Genomic DNA, 20,282 nt, shown 5'->3' with positions numbered 1-20,282 from the left:
TGTTGCCATGAGCACCTGCACTAGTTTACGCTCAGTCAAAAACAACAAGTAACATTCTGCAGCAGGAAATTCTCATTACATCATGCTGAAAATAGTTTCCACCAAATGAGTAAGTTATCCCTGTTTGTTACCGCCTGGCTGTTTTAGGAAATCTTTTAGTGTGAATGGATGCGTGTTCACTAACTCCACTGTTGTCCTTCATACACTAGAATGATGACAACACATCCGCAGGAGTAGGAGTATCTTTGGAGTATCTTAGCTCTTACGTTGTCTACGCTGCTACCTGTCACCTGACATGTTGTGACAACACAGCACAAATATTTCACATGTCATGGAAACTTTTGTCACTGCTATTGTTTGTGAAAGGTCACACATAGAGCCCCCATGATGGTCAACTACCTGAGTCCTGGAAGAAAATACTGAACTTTTGAGTCAAAAACGCGGTTCCCTTCTCACCTCCTGTCCATCAACATAACTCACTGATACAATTGTTTTCAAATTTTGTAAGCATGCAAACTCAAAAACGGCCGACAACAGATATTTAGAAAGGATTTTGATTCATTAGCTAGTCTAATTTTTGTAAGTAATGTCAAAAATATTCATATCGTATTTCAGCATTTGTAAATAAAAAGTGGGAGGCAATAAATGTCATTCTTTGGCACGCCTTTCTTTGCAGAGGTTGCTTCACGTTAATAAGGAAACTTAAAGAGGTTGAAGATCCTGTCACTTCCATCCGAATGTCTAAAAATTTAACCCGCTAGCAAATGTATCCACATCAAGGTTACATGCTGATTCTGGATGCCAATTCAGCATTGCTCTGCTGGTCACACTTGCAATCGGTTTCTGGGTGTCCTGCAGCCACACTGCCAAGACCTGAATCCCTGTGGATCGTGATTCACGGACCTTTCCCAAAAAATGCAACCATTTGCTTTCATTTAGACTGGCTGGCGAAAGTCTGAATGAGAAACATGTGTTTCCCTGTATTTTTCCTTTTTGTGAAAGGGAAAAGTACAGACTGATTGTCTGTCTAACAAATACGACTACTGCTTTGCGACAAATGTGAATCACATGGCTGGTGTCCTGGTCATCTTTACTCAGTCTGATATAATGATTTGCAACAATTCATGTGTTTCAATGATTCACAGCTGCTCCACTCGCACCTGTATCCTATGCTTCCATCTGTATTGGCTAAAGAAGTAGCAGATACTTCCCAATATAGTCTTTAAAACACCGGTCCCATCAACTGAAGCCCATATTTGGAGTAGAAGAGTCCCTCTTCTGTCAGCTGGTTATAGCCCGTCTGAGGCCATCAGGTTTGGAGAAAACATCTACAACTCACTTGTTTCACCACAAACATTTAAATACAGATTGCTAAAAAATGAATAAGACAGCAGCAGATGGGCTGTAAACTTGCGTTTGTAGGCTTTTTTTGCTCTCCACATGGACCAGTCCTCAGACTACAAACAGACCAGAAAGGTTCCAGTCTGGGGGGTTAACAAAATCACACACAGGGCATCAGGTAGGCAGGTTTAGGTGATGGTTGGTGCCAACAGGCTGTATTTTCACTTAATAAAACATCATTTTACAACAGTGAATCTAATTCAAGCAAGCTGTTGTAAGGGAATAACAATAAAATAGTTTTCTAAACAATTAAACAACTGAACATTTTATTTATTCATCACAAGAAAGGAACCGAAGTGATGTTCTATTGTTCTTGTTTCCATGGTGCTGCTACCGTAGAATTCTAACCGTTTTTCTTGGTAATTTCATCTCGTCAGTGCTGCCTCTGCACTACAGGTTCTGCATGCACATGTCACAAACATGTCTATTTATAGAAATATAATCAAACAAACCATCACTTATTGCTGTGACAGTTGTTTGATGATTACAGTAAGAGATTTCCAAGGAAACACAGTGTATATGGAATGCAGAGAATAGTTACCGAGAGTAGTTAGCAAATAGATGTGGCAAATATGCAAGGTGTGTCAAGGTGGCAGCCCTGAGACACACTATTACTAACATGGGAACAAGTCAGAGACAGCAGATCAAATAACTGACATTCACAAGACGATTGTAACGGGCTGTTAGTCACTGCGCATATGTGTGAAACAAGAGACTAAGAATACCAAATGCTCTTTAAGTGACTGATTGTGTTTGCGTGTGTGTGTGTGTGTGTTCGCGCATATGTAAGTGGGTGGGTCGCCAAGTGCAGTTTCTGTCTGGGGTTCATGCTTTGAAATACAGCCGTTTTATTAATGGTAAATTTTGACATCACTGTTTTCTCAAATCCTAAATCAATGGAGGGGAGTAACAGGCTAGCGCTGGAGTTTCATAGAACAATCTTTATCAGACAAGTCGGATAAACAAAGGTTGTCTGTGAAACATCTTCTCATATCTCTGGTATGTGGTGTCATCCACCTCTTCAGGCCCTCAAATGGTCTTGTATCGTAGTTTGTAACAGGGATGTGCGTGTATGTCTGATGGATGAGTAAGTGTGTGTTGTTAGTGTGTGTGAATGATGTATCGTGACCGCTTTACGTTGTGTGTGGAGTGACACCTTCACAGCTGTTTTGTGTTTTTATTATGTTGCCTTGTCATCCTGTGACAAGGTGAAGTTGAAAGAGAAGTCTGCTCATTCACCTGTGTAGCCGTAAAAGGCTTTGATCAGGTCAGGTGGATAGGAACTTGTATTCAAATGTAGACAGTCAGGTGTCAAGTTAAAGATTTACAGAGTGTGACGGTCAGTGCTTTGTCAAGATCTCTGTCATGCCAACAAAAAATCTCTATTTCATCACTCAGTGCCTCTTGAAACACAGGTACAACGAGCAAACATGAGGGTCTTCGCCTGAAGGTACTACTACTAAGACCCTAATTAAAAGACCCTAATTAAAAAACCCGTTAAAAAGTCAACAGAGGAATCAGCGCTGAATAAAAATATAAATATTTGCTGTCCAGTATACACCAATCCAATATATTTTGATATTTTTTCGCATTTATGTTCCTTATTTGTTAAAACGTGACTTGATGGAGACATTTTATTTGATTTTATGGATTCTCTCATTTATTTTTACTTCCCTAAACAACTACTCTTCAGTGTGTTTTTCCAGATGTATGTTGATGACTCATGGATCATTTACTTCTGTTTGAATAATTTCCTCATAAAACCAGGAAGGATGTTCTCATGGCTATCCAGTAAGAGGTGAGGGGGGTGTGGATGCAAACAAACAGATTCACGATGAGAAATCCCAAAGTCTTGATCTTCCTCTTCCTAGAACAATGTACCTTTGTGGATTTCATTTTAATCTGTTGGCCTCCCTCTAGATGAGATCACCTCACCTGTCAATGTGCCACGTCACCACAGACTCATCTTGTTTTATTTTTCTAACCTTTACAGGACTCTTTTAGGCACGCGTTTACAATAGAGGCGTTGGCTGGCTACAAGGTCCACGAACACCATCAAATTCAGACGAAATAAAAATTCAACCTTTTCCTTAATTGGAATCCTACCTGACTGACATCTCAGTTCCACAAACTTCCCACAACAAACAACTTGACCTAAAAAAACTGTCATGGGTTCATGGAACTATGACAAAAATGCTTTTGCTGTGTGAAGTGAAACTGCTGTGACTTTGAAAGACTGACATCATAGGTGATGACAACTGAAGAGTTTCCCTGAGGCAGTCTGAGTAACCACCTAACAGCAGCAAAACACAGACTTGAGGATCAGAATCAGAATCAGAATACTTTATTAATCCCGGGGGCGAAATTCTGTAATAACCGTGGTTCTGATTCTGATTCTGCAGATCACGGTTCTGATTCTGCAGTGCCCAAACCAGACTCCCCAGCTCCTTAAAGTTCACAGTTTGATGAACTGTTGGAGACTCCAATCCAGTGCTGGATCTCGGGGCAGTGACTGGCCGGACTCATCAGAGTTCGGCACCTTAAAGAGTAAGACTTACATGCTGGAAAAAAACAAAAAACATATCCAGTATCAATCAGGCCAAACGTCTGTAATAACCTGCATGAGTGGTTGTACCCTTTACGTTTTGTTTGTTTTGGTTCATTGCCGATTTCACCAAGCTCAAATCATGTTTCTTCTTCTTCTTTGTATTTGCTGTTGTCTTTTCATGCTTTTTGGATGTCTTGCAAGTTCACTCCTCTGCATTTTCTCAGTGTGAATCCTCGTATGCAACACATCCGAGCCAGAAATCAGTCATAAACATGTCATATTTTCAAGACCGGTGTTGAAGCCAATTAAATGCATGCCAGATTTATTTTACAGGTGAGCTGACATTTGCAGCTCAGTGTGTGATGCATGCACTAGTATGTAAAATGCAGGAAACGGATCTTCTTGTCCCTTTCCTTGAGCTGTCTTTGTCTGACCCATTTTCCTGCTCTCTGTCCCTCGAGACGGTCAAAACAGATGCCTGTTCCCATTGAGGTTGAAGGTGCTCGATGTTCCTGTCTGTTACAAGGAAGGGTTGTTTTTTTTTTTTGTCGCCACTGTCACAAGATATTCTTGCTCATTGAAAAATGTTGGCTGTAAATGAATTGAAGGAGTGAGGTTCTGGACCTGCTCTACTTGTTAAGTGTCCTGAAAAAACACTTGTTGTGATTTGGCACATTTGGCGAATAAAACTGACTTGAATTGACTTGGGTAAGTGTTTGTGCCGAGGGAGATCTGGATATGGGAATGTCATGCAGAGGCATGTAGGGGAGCGTTGTATCATTGTTAGTAGGGGATGGAAAAAGGTGAACATAACTGCAGAAGTGCAACATTAAATTGAAGGATATTTAAATCCCATAAAAACGAAGCATTGGTTTTCCCTTGATCCAATATTGATAAAAGTCCTTCGACCTTCTGCACGTTATTAAAAGTCATCCTCCTGCAAAAAATGCTGTGCAGAATTAGGTTGCAAATGGCAGCTTACACATTCACCAAATAGGAGACCATTATTTCCGGTTTGCCATTCCTGAGATTAGAAGCGACATGTAAGAGCATGGTCTTGTTTCACAAGCAGATTGGTAGTCTAGCAATCATATGAAAACCTGCATGTGAAGGAAATCACGCAAAAAAAGCTTCAGAAAATTTGCTCAGTCAGTTGACAAAACATTTAAACATATGCACTGGAGTAAATTAGTGGTCACTGGGTCATTGCCAGGGCTTCACGTGTGGATGACAGCTTCCAGTTGACCTCAGTTCCTGCCATCTGCAAAGTGTCACGTAACTCAGGTCTCAGATCTCTGCCTATCCACTGGGTCTGGTTCCAAAGAGGTCCTGAAGCGGTCAGAAGGAAAACTCAGACTGATGTCTCCTGATCTCCCCCCACACCAGGCCAGCAGCCTGCACAGCTTCATTACACCCACACAAAGCAAGATGTGTTCTCCTGCTCAATCTCATAGACTAGATCCTGAGCATGCCACACATTGCTGCACAATGGAATAATAATACTCGCCATCAGACAACCGACAGTGTGGAAAACAAATAATGTGCACGCACAATTAGGTCATTTTCATGCCGTGATGGACCAAATCCCCGTGACGGGGGAATCCTACGCCTGGTCCTTTGAAGTGGAAGACAAAGATTATGAGATGGAGAAGAAACTGTCCATCAGATTCAGATGAGATGATACACATGACTTAATTAATGTAATTTTGTTGCTTCTGTGTGTGCGCTTCTGTGTTCAAACTCTAATCCTCCAGTGCGAGGGGAGAGAGTAAATGTCCTCTCTGTATCGCTGGTGAGAAATATGTGGATGGATGGGAAAATGTAACTTGTCATTGTGTAGAGGGGATGATGTCCTGCGGCCTGACTCAACACTATGTGCTGCCAGTCACGTCAACATTCCTTCTACTATGTTTGATTTGGAGTGGGCTCAGTAGAAAAAATATTTCATCCCATTCATTTTTGTTTCCCTGCCGGCCTTTACTGCTGTTACAAGGTTTCCTGTCACTGCTGAGTGCTTTTGGACCAGCCACTATGCTTCACACCTCATATACAGTAAAGGGGTTTTTTTTTTCTCGCGCGCTGCAATTATTCCCGGTAAAGTGTACATGAACAAATGGAAAGTTTTAGGGATGTGCACCCAGTCTGCCCACAGCAATTCCCTCATTTCCTCTTTGAAATACGACATGTAGCGTGAGGTGATGTAGTAATCTAAAAACAACACAAATAACTCAAAGCAGAAGTTCAGGACACTTCCTTTGCTCAAGGGGTATGGACTGATTAAAAAATTTTTTTTCTTAGAATGATCCGGCGTACCATCAAAGCAAAAATTTTCAGACAGAAATTCCTCTTCTTTTCTCCCTGAACTGATTTATCACACCACAGATTCATTGGGAACCATGGGATCACGTTGAGTCTCTTCCGACCGTGAAGATAACCCGCAGCCTGGCGAGTTCCTGCATGTCTTATCTGATGTGATAAAAAGTGAAGGCTCATGAGCTGCAGAAAACATCCTAATTTAAGTGCTTTTACACACGAAAAACAAATTTATCACCACAGGGATGTAGATTTGAATTACAGATCTCTTATTTTGAAGTCTTTGTGCAGCCTCCCACTTGAACGCCATTCATCTTATAACTAGTAAAATAAGTTTATTTACTTAAACATTGTCTGCACTTAATAACCTTGTAGATGAGACTGTGTTCCAGTGTTACTTTTTGGTGCACGTCTCAGTGGTACTGTCATTGGTTACTACCCCCCCCCCCCCTTTATTTTTTTTGGCCTGTCCTCTCTTTGTTTTGAATCAGACATTTGGGCAGATTCAGGATTTGGATAACCAGTCTAGCCTGATTGTTTTTCAGCTGTAGATGATTGATGAATAAATAAATGATGATTGATGATTGATGAAATGTAAAGTAATCAAAAGTCATATATTTTGCAGGAATAGTATTAAGCTTGCTCTCCAATGAAGCAATAAACACTGCGAATGCACTTGCAATGGTAGATCATTTAACCCTGCCATGAAATATCCTTATACTCTCTTAAAAATGACAAAGTCATTTTTTAAAGAAATTTGGAGTGACTTTATATTTCATTTGCAGTGATGTATCTTTGCAGCACCATCACATCCAATCTGACAGTTCAGGTTAAATTCACTATTGTGTTCGCACGCCGATAATTGGAAAAGTGTTATGATCTTTTAATATTCTTCACATATATATGATTCATTTTCTACAAAATAATTAGGGGAACAAAAAAAGGACAGATTACATTGAGCTTTGTCTCCTACGGCGCCACAGGCAGCCGCGTGCAGCGTTGTATTTTTGAAAATTGATAAAGATATATAATGGATGTGTCATCCATCACATTATTGATTCGAGTATTATTATTGTTAGCAACCTATCAAATAGCAGGCAGGGAATTTTATCACTGAGAGTTATGGAGCTCATGGCTATGAATGACAAATGAACGTCTTCATGCCAAATATGGATTCTAGTGTTTCTGCTGACAGAAAAAGGAAACAAGGGAGGACAAAATGAAAATGACAGACAGATGATTTCTGAGAAATGTGCACCATTTCCTGGTAGCATTTATTAGTATTATCATGTGCTCTGATTGGCACTGACAACAGAAAGGAACTGTGGCCATCTCTATCTCACAGTCTCACTATACAAATTTTTCTACAAACAAAGCTGCAAATTTAAACAACCTGTGCAGCTCAAGCGTCATTTCAAATGACTACATAAACCCAGACTGAAGTAGAAATATCAGTAAAACAATACTGTAAAAGGAATAGATTAGAACAGACACAGAGTTGAAATCTGTCATGTAATTCATTGTGAATATCACTACTACTGTATCACTGCCCACTGCAGTGTGGATCAAACAGAGGCTAACACATGAACATAAATGCAAACCCAGCAGCACATAATCTAGATAAAAGTGATGAACATAACATAAATTACCACATAGTTGAAGCTGTAAACTAACCTTCAAGTATCGAGTTACACTGACTGAGGTCATTACTGTCACAATAACTTATAATACACTGATTCTTTCAATAAATAAGCACATCTGTAGACATTTGTCCTTGATAGCCAAACATTATCCAAAAATTCCATATAAAAAAAATGAATCCGCTATCTGTAATTTTAAGTTATAAATAGAAAAATAAATAGAAAAATAAATTAATAAATAAATACATATATATTGAATAAAATAAAATTGTAAAATAAAATAATCAGAGCTCAGTAGTCCTTTCTTTCAGAATGACAGTGGGGTTGATGTCACCGCCGCGTGAGTGCGACGTGCTGGAGTTGATGACCACGGACCCTGTCTCTTTGACGTCCGGCACATGGAAGGACGCCACAGGACAGGGGCCCCTCACATTATTGCAGACAAGCTTCTGCAGAGAAGCTGTGTTGACGATCTCAAAGCCCACGCTGCCTCCAAAGGTGCTGGGCTTCCAGTACTCTGGGGAGCAGATGGCGTTTCCCATTAAACCCTTGAGGGAGAAAGGGGCCCCCATCTCTACCATGGTCTCTCCAAAGATGGCGTTATGTCTGGGTTTCTCCACCAGCAGGCCCGGGTAGAGCTCCACTGCGTCCACGTCTCCGTACAGCTCCTCCAGCACTGCTGCCATTTCTTTCTCGCCTGAGAATTAAATAGTTTGAGTTAATCTGGTTTGTCTCTCTGGCTCAGGAGCTGCAAACTCTGTTTTTACAGATTCAGTGACAGAGGAACAAAAGAAGCGTCAAGCACTATTTCGTCCTTGTTTTGTCTATTTCACCAGCATGTTATTTTGATCACATTCAATCAACATTTATTCCCCTATCTGCATAGTTTAAACCTCGCTCTCTCAAGGAAGGAGCCTCTCCTGTCTGTTTATGTCTTGCTCTCTGTGATGACAATCTGCTTACACTATCTCAGGGTGAAATGAACATCTGGTAGAGTCATGGAAACACTTTCCCATCCTTCAGAGATGTAGTGATGTCAGACCCTTCCCTTTGCAAAGTGTCCACGATCGATAGTATTCGAATGTAACTGATGCAGCAATAATTTGGCCTGAGACAGCATTTCCCTGCACTTGGCTGTGGTGTTTAAAGCGATGGTCACTGTGTCTCACCTGTTAAGTCTTCAAATGAGGTGTAGGGCAACATCGAGAACCGTTTCCTGTAGGCGTTCAGGGACTGGTAGCGCATCTGTCTGCTGTTCTCTATGGATTTAATGGCCACGTACATAATAGGTCCCGGGACGTTTCGGCCTCCAGCAACCTGAGAAAGAAAAAAAAAGTCATAGAAATTTAAGAATGCAGCCAAAAAGAAACAACACACTCAATCTAAATGCACAAACTAGACCATGAACTCACCCGTCCAGCAATCTGCTTGGTGAAGGACTCCACCAGGTTGCCTATGCCATGCTCCGTCACCACAGAGGTGTTGAAGACAAACTCTTTATAGCTGTAGTCTTTCTCCTCTACCTGGAAGGAGTCGGGCATCAGCGGGTGCCAGTGGTACAGGGTGTTGAACTCAGAAGAAATGCGGTTCTGGTACTGGAAGCGCTGACTGAAGAGCAGCTCGGGATCAAATTTGAGCTTGAAGTGATAGCCACTCAGGTGCTGCACGTAGTCCTCGATCACGATCTTGATGGTTTCTCCTGTGAGACATTGATTTTTAAAGTTACATTCGACTTAAATGTACCTTTTGTGTAAGGTGACTTTTATTAGACGGTTAATTTGACTGTGAATAGCTCGGTTGCTCAGCTTTAATCTGAATTAAAGATTTACGTGTTCAAGCATTTGTTTGAGAAATTAAACTTGTAGGATTTTTACTGTGATTTACGTTGGTGATGGTCTTATTGGAATCAGTGATAATAAAGTCCTGATATAGGAACAAAATATAAATGCTCTCCCTTTATTCTTAAAAAGAAATTCCCTGCGTCTTGCAATAAATCCTGTTTCTCAACGTTGTCCTCACATCCTCTCCCGTGGTTGTTGGTAGGTGATTGCCAGACTTAGAATGTACAACTTCCTCTCTTTATAAGTCTTGCATGCCTTTCACAGGAGAATTTCTTCCCCAAATATCAGACTCAAAATAAACTCACCGATCAGAATGAGTCTGGTGGTCTGAAAGAGTCGCTCATCATCCCAGTCGGGATGGATCTCCTTCAGGATGTCACACACTCGATTGTGTTCGCGGTGCCAAATGGTAGCATACATCATGAGACCAGGGACCAGGCCGAATGCCTCGTGGCCCACGGCGAAGCGGTGAGATTCAGGGACATGAGGAGGGTAGTGCATGTCAACACCCACTTCCTTTACAGTTGGGGGGTACATTTCTCCATCCAAGATCTGAAATGATTAAGGGAAGTGCATGTTAGACTGTGTAACCTGAAGCGAGACAGTGTCCACTCAGCATGCGTCTCTTCTCATACCTGATATTTCAGTTTTCCATCCTTGAAGAGTCTCAGCTTGTGCTGCCTCTCCAAACTGCCTCCGTAAATGTGATTGAGGTCCACCTGGAGGCATAAAGAGCGCCATTAATACATGTTAAATTATCTCGCACAGTTGACTTTTTGACTTTGTTGCCTGCCTGCCATCCTTACCCCGTGACCTTGAGCTAAAGTGAAGGCAGGTCCTTTCTTCATGTCAGATTTGAAGAACTGGTGGGTGAAATGCTGCGCAAAGAATGCAAACATCAGGCTGGTGCCCTGAGGGTCGGGGATGAACTTTCGCCTCATCAGGAGCTTCTCAGCCAGAATTTTAACATCAGGTAGCTCCTTTTTACCTGGAGAGACAATTCAGAATGCAAATTAAGCATCGAATGATGTGCTAGGAATTTTGCATTGTTAGAAAAAAAAATACAGTTTTTTATCCTGTTTTATTACTCTGGTCTCGTACCAGTCCAACAGAAACACAATTTGTCACTTCCTGTGATTGAATGAGACTGAGCCATTCTTGCTCAGTATTCAAGAATCTGAAAAAACTGGTTTCCCAAAAGCTACGAGCACACTCACCTACTACTCCCATTGGGGTTGGGCAATCCCGTGGCACCGGGGGGAGGATTCTTGTATAGTAGGAAAGATTTGAATAGGCCTCCCAACTTTTGTAACCATAATCAGCATTATAAGTTGGAGGACTATCAATCATGTGGGATCGCGCTGGAGGGGAGGAGATTAATGCTTCGTCAGTATAACAGTTAGTCTTAAATGGATCTTCATCTTTCTTTCAGCTGGAGATACTTACATGTCAGCACATATTTCATGATGCCATCCCTGAGAAATGAGATGTTGTTGATGATGTTCCAGAAGCCCTTGAAGTGGGTGAGGAGATGGTGCACCGTGTTGGGGGTGGGCTTCAGTGACATTTTGACCCAGGTGAGGAATTCCGCTGTGGAGGTCCAGCAATGGAGTGGTGAATAATCCAAAATAACTGAAATAAATACAGTCTGATTTGACACGAACACACATGCTATACTTACGTGTTGTACAGTTGTGCCCATAATATCCAGTACGTGTGCAGTCACACTCATAACTTTCAGTTCCGAGTGCTGTGCAGACGCCCTTGTTCTGGCATGGCTCCGAGCAACATGGGTTGCCTGAAACAGACGAGCGATTACTCACAGATCACCTCAAGCAGATTCAAAATTCTCACTTTCAAACAAAGTAAGTTAAGAAACAAACTCCCTATTTCTATTTTTTTGTTCTTATTATTATGGTGGACTCACCCCCTTCGCAGATAAGAACCCCCAGAGCCAAAAGGAAAACCGTAAAAGTGAATCTGTTCATACTCCAAAGACTTTCTCTCCTCTCCTCCGCGTCGCTCTGAGGTCTGGAAGTCTGAATGTTCCGACCTGCTCAGAGAGGCTATACTAAATACTCGATGCGAGATGACGTCATTGAATAATGCGTGCGGTGGAACAGGATTTTAATGAATGACCAACTCAGACGTGCCTGAGATTACAATTACTAATCAACTATCAGGAGGAATATTCCCTCTTACACAATCCTATCAGTCTGAATCTGTTTCTGAATAATTTCTGATGAGAAACTTTCATTTCTGATCCCCTTGTCCTTTCCTTCTTTTTTGCGAATGAGTTTTATGAATGGAAATTACTAAAAAGAACAAAATTATAACAAGAGCCTATAATTACCAACATAAATGTGTATTATTTTGGCCTGCAAACGGCGTGTGTGGGATTTATTTCCAGAATGTCTTTCATTTCAAAAGTCCGTTTCCCTAAAAGATCACATCTTAGGTAGTAGTAAGGTAATATTATCTATTTTCATCGTTAAATTAGTATTTTCTTATTCAACTATAGAAATAAAACAAGTAGAATATGCGTTGTATACACACTGATACATATGATACATATATTTAAACTGGTTTATGAGAGAGTTCGTGTCAGTGTGTTTATATTTGAGATGGAGGAATTCCACTCCACGTGAAATATTGTAGCTCCTTGACTCCACGCATGTATCTATTACCTCTTTTTGTCGTTTCACATAATCTTCGTGGAAATTTTTTCGAAGTTATTTGTATAAAATCCTAAAATTTGTAACCCAGCAAAGGAGGGATATCCACGTCATCGCGACATGGAAAAAAACAGCAAACTCAGTAAAAGGGGAATGATGACGGATGCATTAAACTTTAACGTCAAACTTGAGTGTGTTTTTAAATAAATGGATCACACACAAAAAAGTCATTTCTCAGAGCAACGCCGTTTACGCGCCCTCTAGTGGACGGTGCTGGTGCGTTCAGGTGCGCACTTGGACGGGAGAGGTGGTTAGTTGGCGGCTCCAGTTTCCTCTGTCAAATCACATTCTGACTCTTGTGTGGAATTCGTTGCTTTTTCTTTTTTTTCTATTTTTTTGGTCTCCCCTTCCTACCTACCGGTTTGTTTTGTGTGATATTACCAGGTAGTTATTTTGAACAGTTAAACTTTTGAGTATACTTTCCTACAATTCCGAGCAGCGATCCTACGAACTGCCGGGTGCGTTGCTGAGAAGCACCTCCTCCATCTGCCGCGGTAGTAGATTGTCGATCACCATGTCTCATTTTTCAGGATTTTGTGAGTTGAATGCTCGCTCCTGTGAAGGTATGTCGCCATTTCCTTTCTTTTCTTTTTTTTTTTTAAGTAAAAACGCAGTGTTGTGTTTTATTTTTAAGGTTGGGGGGTGAGGGGGGCGGCGGAAAGATTTATATAGTGAGAGGAATGTCAGTGGTAGGAACAATGGGGGGGGGGTGTGAGGGTTCAACCAGCGTCTTCTTTTACAGTTGACTTTGCGCAACCTAAGAAAACAAGGAAATTTAAAAACTGGCTGACATTAACATATGAAAGGGCTTTATCATCCGCTTTTGCAACAGCGTGACGACAGATAAACGTGAGGTGCTTTCACGTAATGCGCAACCTTCAGTCCGTCTCCAATTTCTCGTTCAAAAGTTGCACAAAAGAAGAACAAAACCCCATCACTGTAATGGCTAAATCACTGTGAAACATCTGGCCATGTAGTTCAGCATCTTACGCCGAGAAGAAGCAGCCTTGAGAGCTCTTCTGATGAAGCCGGTAATTCAGCTAAAAGTACTCGGGTGACTTTTCATTGCAGTATTTTTGTACTGAGAAACCCACAGCCATTGATCTCGTGAGATTTGTGGTCTCCCCCCCCCCCCACAGCTTCCATTAATGACCTCTCGGGTGCTGCAAAGAAATAAAAACAAATAAATAAATAAAATGAAATCTTTTAAGATCAGAAACTGCTTTTGCCAATATCGCAGGTGGTGGAAAGTCAGACAGCGTTTCACATTTGAATGGTTACTAGGTCACAGCAAACAGGTTCGGCCTGATTCTGGGTTTTGTGTGTGTGTGTGTGTGTGTGTGTTGTTTTTTTGGTTAAGCAGCGTAAGATCAGAACCTGCGACGCGATACTCTCATACTCATAACTTCAGCCACAGCAGAAGACACACGGCGTTATTACTCCAGCTGCTTTGCGTCTTGTCTCTCTTGTGTCTCTCTCACATTTTTTTGTCCTGGTATTAAAATTTATTGGGGTTATGTTGGCACGCATGCACCTTATTATACGCTCCGGAACAAGGGCAGAGTGAACTGGCTCTCACAGGACTTGGACAACTGAGGCGAACTACGTGACCAGTTCTATGATCGCACAGACTCCCTACGTGCTCTCAGTCCTCCCAGTAATGATACGCTTTGGTGAACAGCTGAGAAAAGGCTAAATGACCTTGATGTACTATTGTCACACGAACACACACACACACACATACACGCACGCACGCACGCACACACACACACCATATTCAAAGTTCTCATCAGTATATTGTGCAGTTCTAAAGAGAAACGGCGGCTTCTTCTTACTAAGAATAATCTTCTCTCCCTCCCTTCTGCACATGCTGACTGCTTTACCTCACACCAGTCCATCACTCCATCTGATATTTCCTTTTAGTGGCATCTTTCTCTCTCGTTCTCTCTCACTCGCTCAACTGACACTTTAGGAGCATTTGCACTTTCACACGCAAACGTGCTCTGTTGGTTTTCATAGGTTCAGCAAGTAAGTCAACTTATTAAAATGATATGGTTATAAATTTAGGCCTGGGCAGCAGGCAGAAAGTTCATAAAAGTCTCAGGTTCTTATGACAATTACCTCACAGGCAGTGGAAAAGTATAACATTGCACACACTGTCTTTTATTCCATCTGATTAATAGTGACATTTTCTTCTTAGAAATGCAATTTCCATGCTTGTATGTCTGTTGAAATTGAACTTTTTATTTGCGTTTTAACGGTCAACAGTTGCGTCTCTCGTTTCAGGCTCTAAATGTTTCAGTTCATGACTGAGATGCTCTCCTGAGATAAAGTTCCCATCTTGACCAAGGCTTCCTCTGCTGACAGCACGCAATGGCTTCCAATATAATTGTGAGTACTGGCAAAAGTACAGCAACCACAAACCGAGTTGAAGCAGAAGTGGAGAGACTCTTGTACTTTAAGTTAATGCACCAATTATTATTCTATAGCTGGGAAAATGAACTCGAAAACAAAAGGCTATACAAAAGATTAATAAACGTCACTGTGCTGGCCGATGAAGGGAACAAAGACAGTCTTTGAAAGGTTGTGACCAGCTACTTTATGGACAAGGACAATTGGTGCGAAACCTGAAGTGCGTGAAGTTAAACGAGTATAAAAAGCTCAAAAGCGGTATTTAGTTTTCAATTAAAAATAAAACTTAAACGCATCTTTTTCCCATCGCTGATTGAAATCTAAAGCAGTTTTGCAGAAACATCAAGGTCATGTTCTTTGTCAGTGCAGGATTGATGGAGAGTTTTATTTTTCAAACACAAATGATGAATGAGATGATCGGAGAAATTCTGTTTCGTGTCTTTCAACACTTTCCTGAAAAGACTCCTCGTGCTCTGGCTGAAACGCACGCTGTCTCTCCTGCAATGGAGCTTATTGGGAATTTGGTGTGTGAGGAAGTGTTAACTAGATTCCACGGACTTGAGTAGTGCCCTGTGAATGAAAACATGCAAAAACATTTGGAAATTTGTTATCATTTTTATGTTATTTAGACAGAGAGAAGGTAAATCTCGATCGGTGTAAACACAGCTGGGAGGTGAATTTCACTGGGGAAATAACAAGAGTTGGTTGTGGGGTGAGGAGCCACTTTAGGCTTCCAAGAACTGAACTCAGAGCTGATAGCCTCTGCCACGTATGTCCGGTCCTTTGATTTTGTTCAGCTTGTAATTCTAGTCTGATTCTGAATTTGTCATACCTTGAAATTGCACTAGCATCTTTCAGTTGTTTGATAACTTCTGATAGAAACGGCTTTTCTTTTTAAATGCAAACCGTTACTTGAGGAAAGCAAAGTGAAGCCTCTTGCGTGGTGTACAATTACACGATGGCAGGGATTTATTCAAAAAAAGATGAGACCATGTTTAAACTCGGCTTTATCAAGCTGATGAAAACTGCGCCTATGCACATTTCTGCCTTCAAGTGTCAGCAGCTTTAGTCTCAGTTCTACACAAACTTTTGTTCTCCCACTGACTGAAGGGTGACTGCCAGTCTCGAGGAACTGCTTACATAATGTGTTGTAACCGTGCATCTCATGCAACACAGGTTAAACCCCAATGCTGCTGTGTGTGTTGGTTTTGAAATGTCTTTTGGACCGATTGTCCCACGTGAGGCAACGAGTGACCTAACTGATGTGTTGCAGGTGGAACAACAGTTCTCTCACAAACTCACAGTGACTGTAGTTCGAGCTGAGAGCGTCACTAAGGGAGCGCTGGGTGACCTGCGTGAGTCTGAATTTTACTCCTCGATCCTCTGATTCTTGCATTCACGTGCAACGACTCTGCAGATTATTCAAAAGCGTTTGAGGTTTTGTTCTGCTGAGTGACGTCGTGTGAAAAAGAAACTCAATAAGTTCCGCTTGTGTGTCTGTTTGTGCAGTGGACACACCAGACCCGTACGTGGAGCTGTTCATCCCGACGGCCCCAGAGAGCAGAAAGAAAACCAAGCACATAGACAACGACATCAATCCAAAATGGAACGAGACCTTTTACTTCATACTAGACCCCAACCAGCAGAACGTCCTGGAGGTAGTGTCTGGACTTTTTTTAACCGCTCTCGCCCAGTAGAGTCTAACAAAGTAGGGAGGGTTGACTAGATTTACATGAACACAAATGTCTAAAATGTCTGATTAATAAAGATCAGAATCACTAAGGAAACATTGTAAAATTATGTTTTTTTTTAACCGGTGGCTGGAGGAATGACCAAAGTGCTGCTAATTTTTTATATCAATTAGTTAACATTGATGGATGCCAATTATGTCATGGACGAGACCCTCGGCACTGTGTCCTATGACATCACCAAGCTCAGGATTGGCCAGACAAAGATGGAGACGTTCCTCATTGGCAAAGTAAGACATATTGACATTTTTATTTCATATACTTATTCATTATTATTGTAAGTTGTGCAGATAAGCAACATGGGGAGCGATTTAGTTAAGCAGGGATTTTGCAAACTTTTTAGAGTGGCTATATTCATTAACCAGTAAAAAAGTGTCTCATTTTCCTCCTTAGTTTCTTTTGCTTCTCTTGCTTTTGTTGTTAAACACACATTTCTTGCCTGGTAACCAAAAATTTCATCGTTTTGACAGGCAACCAAAGTCTACTTAGAGATGACCCTGGAGATCTGGTATGTTTTCCCTTCCAAATTTATTGTCTCAGTCTTATGTTACCTCTGCCAAGATGCTCATGATTCAACCGTGTCCGTTTGTCCACTTCGGTTGTCGGTTGTCCAAGCTTCAGAACCAATTTTTCAACAAACTTGTTGGAAGGGTGGAGCAGGGGCCGAAAAAGAACTCTTTAAAGATCTGTTTATCTTGGAGAAAAATAAACTACTTTTTTATTTTTACCTCATGGGTGATGGAGATCTGCCTGCTCCACTTTGCCTTTCTGTCTCAGCAAGATTGCATAAAAACCTCTCCAACTATTTTCACAATAACTTGTAATAAATCTTCAGCCCAAATGTGTCTGTTCTCAGTTCTCATAGGGGCGAGATTTGGCCTCGAGTCAGGGAGAGCGTAGCAGCCTACAGCAGAGTGCATACCCTGACCAGAGTCAAGTCTTCACATTTGGAGCCTGAACTGAGCTCTAAATGTCCCAGATCAGGCTCAAATGTGGCTGCTTTCATGGCTGGAATGTAGAGCACCGGTGAAGGAAGAACCCGTTTGTGAAAAATTCATTCAACATATCTCAAAAATAGCAGTTTTTCACATTGGCCTTGGAAAAGGTGTGCACTTGTGGTTACAGAGTATTAAGTCTCACTATTTACTCTGGGGTCAACCTCAAGGCCCTCGTGAAATGCAATACAGGTAATACCTGCCTTGTGTCTTATGTCCACATGCGTCACTGGTTCAAGAGTACACAGGCATTTGACCACAGCACTCAGACGACTAAAATTAGAGCAACATGACTCAGTAACAACAGGATACTTGTGAATGCTAATATATCATAATTCCCATGGCATCGCTGCATGGGGTGAGTGTGAGGGCTGGGAAATACCTTACATGTTCGAAGGTTTAGTAACCGGGCAAAGTTTAGTAGTGAGACAGGAGAGAGGTCTTGAGTGTCTGTCTGGTGTGTTTGTCATCAGACCGACCTCCGGCTGATATGATCTTACCCAGAGATGAGTTTCTACAGCATCAGTAGGTTGTCACTGACAGCTAGATGATATCTTCTATCCGTCGCTCAGCAGAAAAAGGCTGAGCGTGACTTCCTCTCCTCTCCTCTAGCAGAGATTAGTGAGGCTAAATTTCTCTACTTTGTGGTTGTAGCACCAAACTGGACCTGCGGTTCAGCCAAGCCCTGTGTGACAAAGAGAAGCAGTTCAGACAGACCAGAAGAGAACGAGTGATGCTGGGGATCAAGAAGCTGCTGGACATGGAGAAGCCTCGCTTCCTTCCCAGCTCACCGGAGGAGGTGGGCACATGGTCACAGAATGCACAAGTTACATGGAAGTGCCCAGAATCTCAAACTACAATATGTCCAATACTTTGTTGAAGTGAGATATGGTTTTAACGAAAATAATCAATGGTTGGTGTCAGCTGGTAGAAATGTGTCACCAAATGGTTAATTTAATGTGCAGATGAGCAAAGCTGGAAATTTGCGTTCAACGGAGAGTTAGATACTAGAATATATATCAAATTTTCTTCTTGGCCGTACTTGTGGTGATTGAATTCAATATTACTTTAATGACGTCTGTTCGATGCTTAGCCTACTTTAGGTCAGGCAAAGGCTGAAAACAAGTACATGCAACCTTGAAGGACAGTCAGCTTTCAAAGCGCTGGATTATTTTGCTGTGATTCAAATTGTGGCCTGGCTAGCTTTTACCTCTAACCCCAACCCCCCAGTGATTCCACTGTTTCCCCTAAAATAGTGAGTCAGTGGCATCAGTTATTTCATCAAACCTGGAGTTATGTCACATAGCTACCTTTCTCTTGAGATAACTACCTTTCAAAAATAGGTATTTGGACTGTCGCAGTGCGAGGAGGCCACTCCACCAGTAACTCATCTCATTCACTTTTATTAGCGTTTGAATTCTTTCGGTCACTAGTACCCTAAACTTGTGACCAGAGGGGTCTTTCCCGCTACCACACTCATGAACATACACCCCCCCCCCCGTCCTTTCATGAATCATGAATCATGGCATTCGTTCGTGACAGTGACTGAATGTGCAGTATAAGCCGGAGATCCGTTGCTTTTTTAACGTAGCCAAATTCAAAACTCAGCCTACAATAACACTTCAACCCTACAGCGAGCTGTTGAGTTCTCCTGTTGCTCACTGACATGGTTTTGGATAGATGCCCTTGAGGTTGGCTGTAATCTCCAATCAGGCCTGTTCATGTTTTCAGCATGTACCGGAAGCGCTTGAGGAATTAGATAACCAGCCGCTGTCTTCAACTCTGCTTCAGTAACTTCTAACACAGTAATCCAGGATGGCTTACATTGAATACTGAATGTCCGATTTTTCAGAACTGACAGAAATGTAAACACTGACTGTAGACAGGAAGTTATGTTACACAATGGCAATTATGAAATGGTTGAAAATCTGAGTGCACTGGGTGGAAAAATGTTGTAAAGGTGTGCCTCAATTATCATAGCATTCTCACTGTGTAGAGGGCACAGGAGGGAAGTTACTCAATGTGAGAGAAATCAAAAGTGGGAGACTTCGTAGTGAGTCGTCATGTGATCAAGCATGCCTCTGTCCTCATCCCACCGTGACTTTCTTCGTGTGTGTGTCACTGTGTTACAGGTGCCAGTTATAGCCATAGCGGGTTCAGGGGGAGGTTTCCGCGCCATGGTTGGCTTCTCTGGTGTGATGAAAGCCCTGTTTGAGTCTGGGGTCCTGGATTGTGCCACTTATATTGCTGGTCTCTCTGGATCCACCTGGTCAGTCTTATGCATTTACATTCTTTACATTCTTTTTCTGAAGCCACGCTGGGCTTCATTAATGAAATGCTGTTACACACAAATTTCTACGTACACACAATATAACCTTTCTAGCCCTCAATTTAGTCTTACAGACAGGAAGTAAAGCCTCATGGCTGTTTGGAATTGCTTTCCCTGACATCGTTCCGGTGCATCTTGTAATGATCATGTTTTTTCCAAGCCTATAATATGTAAGAACGAATTTTTGTGTATGGACACATCACCTCATTTCTGCTCCGGTGGGGCCTCCTCCTCCTTCTGGCAAACTCTCTACTTTCCTCTGCTGGTGTGAAGCTGTCATCAAGCAAGTGCTTCTGGCTTATTTCAGTCTCCATCTTTAT

General features: G+C 41.8%; 2 protein-coding genes across 3 annotated transcripts in view; one reads left to right on the top strand and one right to left on the bottom strand.

The window, feature by feature from the left end:
* The window catches only part of pla2g4ab (phospholipase A2, group IVAb (cytosolic, calcium-dependent)), a 31,008-nt gene continuing 10,726 nt past the window's right edge, over positions 1–20,282 (top strand). Inside the window, exons 1-8 of one of the 2 annotated variants that reach the window (XM_086225470.1) lie at positions 1–109; positions 14,765–14,869; positions 16,164–16,245; positions 16,400–16,548; positions 16,755–16,868; positions 17,109–17,146; positions 18,288–18,432; positions 19,766–19,902. In XM_086225470.1, the coding sequence (XP_086081596.1) occupies positions 14,852–14,869; positions 16,164–16,245; positions 16,400–16,548; positions 16,755–16,868; positions 17,109–17,146; positions 18,288–18,432; positions 19,766–19,902 (683 nt within the window). In that variant the 5' untranslated portion in view covers positions 1–109; positions 14,765–14,851. Of the gene's footprint in view, positions 110–12,698; positions 13,042–14,764; positions 14,870–16,163; positions 16,246–16,399; positions 16,549–16,754; positions 16,869–17,108; positions 17,147–18,287; positions 18,433–19,765; positions 19,903–20,282 lie in introns of those variants that run through there. The other variant, XM_086225469.1, reaches the window with a different exon arrangement.
* On the bottom strand, positions 7,475–11,790 carry ptgs2b (prostaglandin-endoperoxide synthase 2b). The gene is made up of 10 exons (XM_086225471.1): positions 11,671–11,790; positions 11,425–11,541; positions 11,190–11,333; positions 10,961–11,104; positions 10,550–10,731; positions 10,379–10,462; positions 10,049–10,295; positions 9,315–9,601; positions 9,072–9,219; positions 7,475–8,599 (listed from the first exon to the last, which is right to left on the bottom strand). The coding sequence occupies exons 1-10, from the start codon at positions 11,729–11,731 to the stop codon at positions 8,187–8,189; spliced, it is 1,827 nt and encodes a 608-aa protein (XP_086081597.1). The 5' UTR covers positions 11,732–11,790; the 3' UTR covers positions 7,475–8,186.

This window comes from Aulostomus chinensis, chromosome 14, assembly GCF_037954235.1.
Source record: "Aulostomus chinensis isolate RoL2024-O1b breed Wild chromosome 14, RoL_Achi_v1.0, whole genome shotgun sequence".
Lineage (NCBI taxonomy): Eukaryota > Metazoa > Chordata > Actinopteri > Syngnathiformes > Aulostomidae > Aulostomus > Aulostomus chinensis.
Note: the sequence above shows the minus strand (reverse complement) of the source record. Positions and strands in the feature narration are given on the sequence as shown.